The sequence below is a fragment of the Chiloscyllium plagiosum genome, chromosome 5, assembly GCF_004010195.1.
Source record: "Chiloscyllium plagiosum isolate BGI_BamShark_2017 chromosome 5, ASM401019v2, whole genome shotgun sequence".
Classification (NCBI taxonomy): domain Eukaryota; kingdom Metazoa; phylum Chordata; class Chondrichthyes; order Orectolobiformes; family Hemiscylliidae; genus Chiloscyllium; species Chiloscyllium plagiosum.
This window is the reverse complement of record NC_057714.1, coordinates 50497179-50509429: the sequence shown is the minus strand read 5'-3', so window position 1 is coordinate 50509429 and position 12251 is coordinate 50497179. Positions and strand designations below refer to the sequence as shown.

The window sequence follows — 12251 nt, the reverse complement described above, 5'->3', positions numbered from 1 at the left end:
CATTACAAACTACATTGCAACAGTACTTATATTTTTAAAATATATGTAATTCATTTTGGACATCTTACACTGCAGGTGTAAGTTTTTGTTTCTGCCTTCCGACCCTTTTGAAATAAAGACAACATTGCATTAGCCATTTTGTGGTTACTTTATGTATTTGTATACTATTTTTACTGATGTGTGTGTACCCACCGAGATGCCTTTGTCCATCTGCATTTCCTCTCCTCTAAACAGAACTCTTTTTCTCAAATCTAGAGCGTACTATCCCATATTGAACTCCATCTGCTATGGTTTTTCCATATTTTACTGTATTTTATTATTGTATTAAACAAAACTATCTTAGCCTTAAATGCACTCTGTGATAGGGCACCCACAACTCTCTAAAAAAAATCCAAAGATTAACAAGGTTTGAGTAAAGACATTTCTCCTTATCTCTGACCCACATAATCAACCCTATATTTTGAGTTGTGTTTCTCTGTCCCCCAGCTTGGGAAACGACCTTTTGTGTCTACCTTGTTAATTTATTTTTAATGGTTTTTCTGTATTTACTCTTTTACTGCGGATTATCTTCTGTGATTTTCCACACTACTTAACTTCTCCGATTTATCTACATAACTATATCAGCTAATACTTATTCTCTGGCATTCCTTGGCAGCGTGTTAAACTAAAAGCACTTACTGGATAATAAATTGCTTTAAAATCACTGATGCGAAAGCAGGACATTATTTATTAATTTAAAAAATTAGTCATCTGCCCTTAGAACTAACATCTACATAATGCAAATATAATTATGGCAGTTTTTAGAAACTGAAACAACACAGAGGAAAAGAAATGAAGGCAACATAATTTGGATGTTGGAAGTCTGAATTAAAAACATCAAATGCTGGGTTTTGTAAGTCGAGACATACAGATATTAGTTATAGATAAAATTTTATATTTCATTGGTTACACCTCAACTGGATTATATCCACTACACTTTCGAAAGGATATGAAGGCTTTAAAAGAATACTGAAACAATTTACAGTAATACTGCCAGAGATAAAATATTTTATTTTGTCATGCCTTCCTCACTATCTGATTGATTTGCTTTGATTTATTGTAGTCATGTGTATCTAAGTACCGTGAAAAGCTTTGTTTGTGAGCAATTACAGGAAGATTATAGCAAACCAGGACATACAGATCACACGGTGCTTAGACAGAGTGAGGCATACAGGTTACGCTGCACAGGAGGTGTGTGAAGTAAGATCAACATTATTTGAAGTTAGAGAGTCCATTCATCAGTCTAATAACAATATGGAGTTGCCAGTGTTGGACTGGGGTGGACAAAGTTAAAAATCACACAACGCCAGATTATAGTCCAACAGGTTTATTTGGAACCTGTGGAACAGGATCAAAGGACACAGAATTTATAGCAAAAGATTACAGTGTCATACAGCTGAAATTATATATTGAACAAACCTAGATTGCTGTTAAGTCTTTCATCTTTTAGAATAGGTTGCAGGTTTCGGTTCATTAATATGTAAATCCCAGGACTTCTTTGAAGTCACATTCTCGAGATAACTTAAAGTTTTATGAAAAAAGGTGACATCTCATAAAGAGTGTCATCACGTGTACAATCCTGTCATAGCAACCACAGCAAGATGTGTCAGAGTGTTGACATGGATACCACCATTACACATGAGGACACCACATATCATGTACATGGCAGGTAAGCCTGTGACTCGGCCAACATTGTCTATCTCATATGCTGCAGACAAGGATGCCCCAAGCTATGGTATATTGGCAAGACCAAGAAGACGCTATGACAACGGATGTAACAGTCATCAGACAGAGGTGTTTCCTCCCAGTCGGGAATAGTTTTGCCATAAATTCTGTGTCTTTTGATCCTGCTCCTGAGCTACCTGATGAAGGAGCAGTGCTCCAATAGCTAATATTTTCAAATAAACCCATTGGACTATAACCTGGTGTTGTGTGATATTTAACTCAGTCTAATAATGGCAAGGAAGAAGCTGTTGGTGCATGTATTCAAGCCTCTGTATCTCCTTCCTGAAGGAAAAGGTTTTAGGAGAGGGGTATTTGATGATGAGATGAGATGTGTAAATGGAGTCCGTGGATGGAAGGTTGGCTTCCATGATGATCTGGGCTGTGCACACAATCTTCTGTAGTTTCTTATGGGTCTAGTCAGTGCAGTTGCCATACCAGGCCCATTATGCATCAGGCAGTATGCTTTCTCTCGTGCATCTATAAAAGTTGGTGAGGATTGCACCATCATGCCCATTTTAGCAACTGGTATACAAAGACACCCAGGTTTTGTTGCAACTGTCCTTCAATCTATCACATTCAAATAATAATCTGTCTTCCTGTTTTGCTACCAAAATGGATAGCCTGCATTTATCCATATTATACTTCATCGACAATTATCTTGCCCACTCTCTCAACTTGTCTAAATCACACTGAAGCACCTCTGTATTCTCCTCACAATTCACCCTCTCATCCAGCATTGTGCCATCTCCAAACTTGGAGATATTACGTTTAGTTCTCTCATCTAAATCATTTATATATGTTGTGGATAGCTGGATTCTAAGCACTGATCTCTGCAATACTCTACTAGTCTCTGCCTGTCACTCAGGAAAAAGATGCATTTATTCCTATTCTTTGTTTCCTGTCTACCTACCAGTTGTTTGTCCATATCAGTACTATAGTCCCATCCCATGTGCTTTAATTTTCAATGCTAATCTATTATGTGGGACATTATTGAAAGACTTCTGAAATGGCAAGTAAACCACATTCACTGGCTCCCCCTTACCAACTCTACTAGTTCCATTCTTGAAAAATTCCAGCAATTTCATTAAGTATGATTTCTGTCTGATCCTGTCACTGTTTTCCAAGTGCTCTGCTATTACATTTTTCATAATGGACTTGAACATTTCTGTACTACTGATGTCAGATGATCCAGTCTATAATTCCCTGTAATCTTTCTACCTCCTTTTTTTTATAGAGTGGGGTTACATTAGAAATGTTATGATCCATTGCATAGTATGTCTCTGAAAAGAAGTTGTTTGCTTACAACTTCCCTAATACCTTAAGATGAATCATTCAGATGAATTTAATGGGAAATCAGATAATCATATGAAGGAGAAGGGTAGAGAGTGTAACAAATTTAGATAAGGAAAAGCAGCAGGAAACTCAAGTGGTGTCCAACAATTCTTGATGGTTGAGATGAGATGATACAACTGACTTCACAGATTTGGATATATTACTCACTTGTCTCATGATTGCAGCCAAATCTTAAAAATCTGGTCATGAGATATCCCTAACACCTCAATACCCAATTGTTAGCAGTGCATTCTTGATAGTCAATTCAGCTGTTAAGGAGAAGCAATACCAAAACATCACAATCAGCTTTACTGCCTGTACATGAGTCTGATAAAATGATGAAGATTTTCAAAAAGAATATGTCACTGCAACATAAAAAGTGATTAATTCTTTCAAAAACACAATTATCTCCTCTGTGATGATTTGAAGGAACTAAGGATCCTCCAAAGGAAACAAACCTTCAATACCAGAGAATGTCTTCTGCAAAGAAGTTAAAAATCACGCAACACCAGGTTATAGTCCAACAGGTTTATTTGAAAGCACTAGCTTTCGGAACAATGTTCCTTTATCAGGTGGTTGTGATGTTTTTCCAAATGTTTTAGTGTTTCCAAATAAACCTGTTGAACTATACCCTGGTGTTGTGTGACTTCTAAGTTTGTCCACCCTAATCCAACACCGGCATCTCCAAATCAGTTCTGCAAAGAACATCCAGGAAACTAAAGATTCACCAGGGATCCAGTGTGACAATGAACTGTACCTGAACGCTTTGTCCTACAGCATCGGACTTCCAACCCAGTCAAGTCATAAAACTTAATAACCAGAAAAATGTTTAATGGAGATGTTGTATAAGATAGTTAATATTTGAAGGGATTAATTGACATTGCAAAATGATCTCTACCCCTCAAGATGTAAAGGATTATTCGGGAGAGCTAAACAGAATTATGTATAGTTGTCACAGTGTCCAATTTTCGTGCAGCTGAAGTAGTAATGTGTACTTACTCTTAAGTTGAGCCTAGTGTCTAATAAGACGCCATCATTTATGTCAGATATAATGTAACTGCAAAATTAAACATTACATAATAAAGTGTTTAAGGAAGATTGAGCCTGGATTCTACCAAAGACATTGTGCAGGCATCCTTCCCAATGGACATCAGTAATGTAGACTAATGCCTATAAAAAGAATTGATGACAGTGAAAACACCCAAAACATTTTAGAACTATGCTGAAACGTTCTAGCAGAAACTGGCATGTACAAGGTTTTACATGTCAGTTTCTGGAAGCTGCATATATAAGTAACCAGCAACCCGTGCAAATTTCAGGAAGGTAAGAGTGGATTTGGCTCAGCTACTGGCAAAATAATTAGCATATGCAAAATACTTGACACATGCCAATTTTAATAGAACTATTACTGACTTAGAAATCAGTAGTTGTAGATGAAAAGAGGAGAAAAATTGGTGAAAAAGGGATATATTTTGGAAAAGTTCTGTTTTCCAAAGGGTAGAATTCTTGATTGCTTTGTACACCAGAATGTAACACAATTGTGCCTCTGATCTTACTATAATTTCAAATTACAGGAAACTATTTGTTAGTTTTCTTTTATAGCTGAATGTTTAGTTATAATTTGTCCAGTCCCTTTATACCCTTTTTGACAGCGCTAACACGGAATGATGAAGCATCTGAATTTGAAAAACAAACCTTCCTTTGTTCTTTCTATAAAGAATTACTCCATTGTTTCGATTAGTTTTTACTGTGTTTCAGCATGGTATCAGGTGTGATTTTATTACAATATTTTGGACAAAAAGGGACAGAATTCCTTCTTGCTACTCAACAACAAATAGTTACCATTATTTAACTGATTTTGGATAATTTGTTAAAAAAAAGTATAGAAATCACATTGTAAAATAATATAACCAGTTTTGAAAACTCTAAAATATTTAGGAGTTTTAAGGAAAACATCAACAAAGTCTGCCACCTTCTGACAGAAGGAGTATACTCCCCATGGCAGATTTCTACAATGTTAAATTCAGCTGCTAAAAGAGTGCTATGAATCTTAAAAAATAATGGCATTACTTATGCTGAAAAATGAAAAAAGGTAAAAGTTTAATAAGTTGTTATTTTCATTCTCACAAGGGATCTGAAGTCACTGGCAAGGCTACCATTTGTTTCCTCATCCTTGACAACTGAGTGACTTCCTAGGCCATTTCAGAGAGCATTAAAAGTCAGCCATGTTACTGTCTGTCTGGAGTCATATGTGAGACAGATTGAATAAGCACTTTCCTTCCCTGAAGGAAACAAGTGAACCACATTTCTTTCTAACAATCAGTGATCATTTCCTGAAAGAAGCAGCAAGAAAGTAGGGTATCAGTAGAAGATTATACAGTGAGAGGGATTGAACAGTTCTCTGCAGCAAAAAACAAGAGTCCAGACAGCTGTGTTGGCTGCCTGATGCCTGGCCTGGGATGTCTGCTCAGAGCTTGAAAAGAACTTGCAATGGGAGGGAAAGTAGGTCCATGTAGGTACCAATGAAATAGTTTGAACTAGGAATAAGTTCTGCATGGAGTGTGGGAAGCTAGGAACTGAATTAAAAAATGGAACCTCAATGTTTATAATCTGTGGATTTAGGATACATAAAATTAGAGAGATGAATGTATGGTTCAAAGATTTTTGTGGGAGAAATGGGTTCTGGTTCATATACATGGGGAAAGTGGAGACTTTACTGGTTTCAATGGTCTATGCCTGTATGACACTGAGGCTAGTGTTCTTGCAAATCACATAACTGGGGAAGTAAAACGGATTTTAAACTAAACAGTGGGAGTGAAAAATCAAATATGGAACAATGTGGTATGGTACACTTTGTTTTAACTGGCATCATATGAACCGGCACTGTCAATAAACCGGCAAAAGTTATATACCTCAAATGCAGCAAAGTTTACTGTATTATTGACCAGTTATTGTAATTTTTCAATTTGTTTACTTCAGTATAAGTATACTTATTGTTCATTCGAAAGCCACATGAAATATCAACAGTTGACTCAATTTCTCCTCAAAAACCACAATCTACTGTGATGTCCATGTCATCCAAAAAGACTAGGATTGTTTTCACTGCAAAGAAGGTGGCTGAGAGGAGACATGATAGACGTCTACAAAATTATGAGAGGCATAGATAGGGATAGTCAGAGGCTTTCTCCCAGAGTTAAAGTTTTAATTACAAGAGGGGCACAAGTTCAAGGTGAGAGGGGGAAAGTTTAAGGAAGATGTGTGAGGGAAGTTTTTCACACAGAATGGGAGTAGCCTGGAACACACTGCTAGAAAAGGTGGTGGTAGCACACACGTTGGCGACACTTAAGAGGCATCTGGATGGTTACATGAATAGGGCGGGAATAAAGGGATACGGACCGAATAAGGGCAGAACATTTGTTTTTTAGTTTAGTTAGGGCATGATGATTGTCACAGATTTGGAGGACCGTAGGGCCTGTTCATGTGCTGTATTTCTCTTTTGTTCTTTTGTTTGCTCTTAGTCAGTCGTGTGTGCAAGTGAGAAGGCTCTCCACCAGTAAATTTTATTTAAGGCAAAGTTGCGTTATTATTTTAAGTGATTTATGTTGTAAATACAGTATAACAATGTTATACATCCCGCATTATGTTTCCATTACTTAGTGTGTGTTTTTACACTGATTATGTAGACCTCTTGATTATCTGGAATATTTGATCAACTGACAAACTCCTGATCCCATAGGGGCTGCTTAATAAAAAGTTTGCTGTATATCAAAGCATGGAAAGAAGGTAAGAGAGAAGATAGTAATATGGAAATTAGGGTCAGAGAATGGCAGGAAAGGGCAGAGAGAAAAAAAAGAATTAGGGATACACCAATAATAAAGACCAGATCTTACAAAGATAACAAAATGGCAATACTTAAGGTTCTGAATCTGAATACGTACAGCATTAATGTCAAAGTAAACAAATTGGTAGCATATATTTAAGTAATTAAGTATGTTCCGAAAGCCCTTCCTGATGAAGGGCTTCTGCCCGAAACGTCAATTTTCCTGCTTTTTGGATGCTGCCTGACCTGCTGTGCTTTTCCAACACCACTCTAATCTCCAGCATCTGCAGTTCTCACTTTGGCCATTATGGAGACATGGCTGTAGGATAAGAAGGATTGGGACTTGAATGTTGAGAGATAGATGTAATTCGGGCAGTAAAGGAAGCCAGATAAAGGTGGTGGGGCAACACTGTTAAACAATGAAGGCATTTGTGCAATAGTTAGAGATTACCTGAGTTCACAATATCAGGATGGAGAGGGGATTGGGTGGAGATGAGAAATAGTAGGCAAAAGAAGTCTCTAGTAGAATGCTCCACAGGACCCTAACAGTAACCACAATGTGGAACACAGTATACAAGATGAAATACCGCGTGCTTGTGATAATTGGACGTCAATAATCATGAATGACTTTCCGTAAAAACTGTTCACAGAATTCTTTTGTGATAGTTTCTTAGTGAAGCATATTCCCAACTGATCAGAGAGCAGGTTATATTATACTTAGTGTAACATAACAGGATTAATTACTGACCTGAGAGTAAAGCCTGATTCCCCTGGGTAGCAGCAACCACAATATGATTGAATTTTACATATAGTTTGAAAGGGAGAAGATTGGGTCTAAAACTTGTATTTCAAATCTATATAAGGACAACTGTGGGAATGAAAGCTGAGCTCGCAACAGGAAAAATAGACAAATCTTCATCTACTAAGGATGCCATCTTCCCAGCTCCTGAATAATGTGGACAATGGCGAGTCAGTTAGGATAATATGGAAAAAAGATGCTCAATATTGAAAAGAAAGGTCAGATTTACCACTCAATGTTTTACTAATGAGACGAGAATCTTGCTAGTGAATGGTGAGGAGCCTTTTTGCATTTATATCTCATTTTCACGTCATTTCTTGAACATTGCTTTCTTACAGAAAGAGGAGTGAAACTACAGCAGCAATCCCCAACATGAAACTCTGCGTAGGTGTCTGAGGGCTTCAGCTCACCACTTTCTCCTCCAGGCTTCTTTCTTAGCAATGTTCTCCATCACCTTCAGACACGTGTTATATATAGGGAGCGCATACACCTCTCAATCCACAGAAATTAGCATCAGACGTGCACCAGTCTCACATCATCACCATGGTGCATCTCTGTCTCACTTAGGATATAGTTCACCACTTCAGTATTACACTCTGGAACTTGCCAACATCTTACTGCACAACACGAATGCTTGGTCACTTTGCATATAGTGATAGGCATACATTTTATATATAAGAACAAGGTACATCTCAGAACTCTTCACTTGTTTTCTTAGTGCTCATTCACTTTGAACCTGCTTGGATGCTGACAACATACAAGGACAAAGGGGTTCTTGAAGTGTTTACTCAGTGCTGTAGACCAGTGGATTGCAGATTCACTCCCGTTGCCATGTTTGGGGAACTGTGCTGGGCTGCTGCAGACTGACAGTGTTTGACAGGGTGCACAACAGGCTTTTATAGATGGCACAGGCATGAAGACTGTTGATAAATTCTGGGATATTCATAGTCCCATTCCGCAGAGACAGACAGTGGGGACACTACGCTGAGAAGAAGCCTATAACAGGCCACATACATGCATCTTCTGGTAGTAGACCAGATTGAAATTCTTGTGGTATAAGGGCAGTCCCTCTTACAATTATAGGGAATAGCAGAGGAAGGGAGATAACAGCAGAAAAACAAAGTTAACATGTTAAATTGCAGACCTACCTGTTCTATCAGCTCTCCCAGGAGATAGCTACGAGTTGCAGTCGGCCTGATCTGTGATCACAGTTGTATGAGACAGACTGGATGGATCCGACATTATTGTTAGTTAAAACCCTCAAAAACTTAATATCTCTCTCTTTAATGCAGAGTAAAAGGATTGGACTGTGGGAAAAATGTTGCAAATTGGATCTCCACATTTCTTGGACGGCAAAGTTTTCTGATCAGACAGAGTTCCAGTTTTCACAGAGCCTTGAAAAAGCAGCACACACAAGGTAAGAAGCTTGTGTGTTAAGGTAAGTTAAAGAACTGACTTTGCCAAGTGCAACCATTTCAAACATTGAGTATTTGCTTTATGCACTAAGTAACTCACATTACTCAATGCCATAATGCTAGGTTGAAAGAAATCATAGTTTTAGAAAAACTTACATTTTTAACAGCTCTAACATAATGAATTGTCCCAAGGCACTTAATAGAAGCATGATAAAACAAAATAGAACGCTGAGCTACAATGATATATAGCTGAATCCTACTTTTTTTTGGTTGTGAATTTCATCGATTTTTTTGGACCGAATTTTATTATGAGGCCAAGTGAATTTTTTTGCTGTATCTTATCAAACTTGCCTCATTAACTACCAGTCACACCCCTGTGGTGTCTCTTACATTTGATTCCAGCCCATCTCACCATGTGCTGTTCCATAACAACTACGCACTGCTGGAATATCCCAGAATTTACCAACAGTCTTCATGCCTGTGCCATCTATAAAAGCCTGTTGTGCACCCTGTCAATAACTGTCAGTCTGCAGCAGCCCCGCACAATACCTGATATGTTCCCCAAACATGGCAGATGGGGGAAATCAGTGCCTGTTTCATGGGCAGAGATTTGGAGGTCTTGCTGGTTGGAGTTGTACACAGATGGGACTTCCCCTTCCCCAGGACCAGCAGTGGAGGCCATGACACCAGGCCATGCCAGTCTGCTCTGAGGTTGCCGCCTGGGTTACAGCAACCTCAGCCATCTGGAAGAATTCCCAGCATTGTGGGAGAAGTTCAGTGTCCTTTTCCATTTCACTAGTATAAGTGCCACTACCTTCTCTCCAATACCTCATGCCACTCTATCTCTCTACCATATTCACCTCCTCCAAGGCTCACTCTTATTGTTGTCTACAATATACTCTTTGGAGGGTCGGTGTGGACTTGTTGGGCCGAAGGGCCTGTTTCCATACTGTAGGGAAGCTAATCTAATAATCTAATCTAATCTAATATCTTCACTCAACTCATTGTAACCCACCCCAACCCTCGACAGCATAAAGTCTGCCTGCCTTCTGCATTGGGGTGCGTGTGGTTGGTACCCATAGTGTGTGCCTTGAGATGGTGGTGCCCAGTGACTGATAGATTTGTCTGAATCCACAAGCATTTACAGCAGCGAGAAGATGTGAAGACATAAAGAATATGATTGGATTACGTAATTATATGTATTGATTTAAATATGGTTGGTTAACATATTCATGTGTATTAGTTTGAGTATGATTGGATAATATAGTCATCAATACTAATTTGAAAAGTTAATTATTTAGACAGGTTGAGTAGAGATACGGGTGAACAAATGTGTAATCCTTTGATTGAAAGGTATTATTTGTAAGTATAGTTGATTAGAAGCTATATATTCAGCAAGTTGAATTTGCTAAGTACCTGCTTTGAATTCCATGTCAAGATTTCTCAATGATTCACTTGTTTGGCATTTTTGACAAAACAGAAAGCTGAACATTAGTGAGGTGAGTTGGGCCATAAAAAAAGTGTAAAGAGCAATAATTCCCATTTAATTGGCAGTTTGCCACTGCCTACTGAGAAACTCAACACATCACTTTTCTAAGTCATTAAATATGTGAAATGTACCTGACATTAAGACAGGCGTTACTGGACTTCTCATGTGATTCTGCTACAATCTCACCTTAGCCCACATTATTCAGACTTTTATAAGATTCCACCCATTAGGTCATATGATCAGAACCTTGGGTTAAAAGGTAGAAGAATCTTAATAGAGGAAAACAAGATGAGAGGTGTACAGAGTGCATTCCAAAGCATGGAGCACAGTCACAAAATATACAGCCATCACTGTTGGAATAGTTATGATTGGAAATGTACAAGAGACCAAAATTAGAAAGTGCAGATGTCTAGTGGCTTGTGTTGAAAGTTACAGAGTTCCGTGGGACAAAACCACGGAAAATTTTGAAATGAAGGATGAAAATGTTAAAATCAAGACTCTGCTTGAGCTGGAGACAGTGTAGGTTAGCAAACATACAGGTAAATAAATGGGGCTTGAAGCTTGTTAGGACACAGACACAGGTGCAGCAGAATTTGGCTGACTACAAGCCTACAAAGTATGGAATGTGTATGAGCAGCGCTGGAATTGTCAAGTCTAGAGGTAACAAAAGTATGGATGAGGGCTTCAACAGCAGATAAGCTGAGCCAGATTTGAAATCAAATTATATTATAAAGGTGAAAAGAGACAATCTTAGAATTAATATAAAGCCAAGATCAGAAGCTCATCTCAGGATCAAATGTAACACTGAAGTTGTGAGTAGATTTACTTAACCTCACACTATTACCAGAAAGTGGGATTCAGCTGGTACTAAGCAATAGAATTTGAATCATAGCCCAAAATCGATGGCTTCGGTCTTACCAATACTTAATTGGAAGACATTTCTGCTTTTCCACAACTGGATTTAGGCAGGCATTTGTAATTTACCAAAACTAGAGGAATTGAGAGAAGTGGCAATGGCATATAGCAGGACATGGCAGTATACATCAGGCAGTATATAGATCAGCAATAAGAGATGGCCAATAATGGTGATTTACAATTACATAGATAAGAATGGAACTTTATGAAAATAGTCTCACTCAATGATAAGGTGGCACACACGCTCACTTGTGGTTGGTGAGTCCATCTTCAGATAAATAAGTGTGTGAAGTTTGACAAAATCATTGGTTACAGTTTTAACTCTGACAGGCTGGAATAGGCCAAAAGAGAATCAGGATGTGAAAGTCCCTGAAAGATAAAATCTTACTTTCTCTTGTGACTGGAGAAGTAGAAGTGGCCGATAAGCCCTGCCCTACATCTCCTGTGATAGCCTTAGAAACTGCTCCTCTCCAAGCATGTAACTGCATGTCACGGTCATTCCTTGCTGACCAGTTTCTGCAGGCTGGTGGCCAATCACAGCCCATTTTCAGTTGGTTCCTGGCAAGCTGATAATGAGACAGGGTTATTACAATTATAGTTACTTCATGCTCCAACTGGAGAAAAATTAATTAATTAGTTTGGTTTATAATTAGAAATATATCTGGAAATAAATTCTCTCCATTAGTTTGTGATGTAAGATTTGAACTTTAAGTAACA

At 38.2% G+C, this 12251-nt stretch overlaps 1 protein-coding gene across 2 annotated transcripts in view; it reads left to right on the top strand.

Annotated features, from left to right (window-relative positions):
* mocos (molybdenum cofactor sulfurase) overlaps positions 1 to 12251 on the top strand; it is a 233819-nt gene that overhangs the window by 200740 nt on the left and 20828 nt on the right. For both annotated transcript variants that reach the window (XM_043690069.1, XM_043690070.1), the window contains one exon: positions 9008 to 9132. In XM_043690069.1, coding sequence (XP_043546004.1) covers positions 9008 to 9132 — 125 coding nt within the window. The remainder of the gene's footprint in view (positions 1 to 9007; positions 9133 to 12251) is intronic.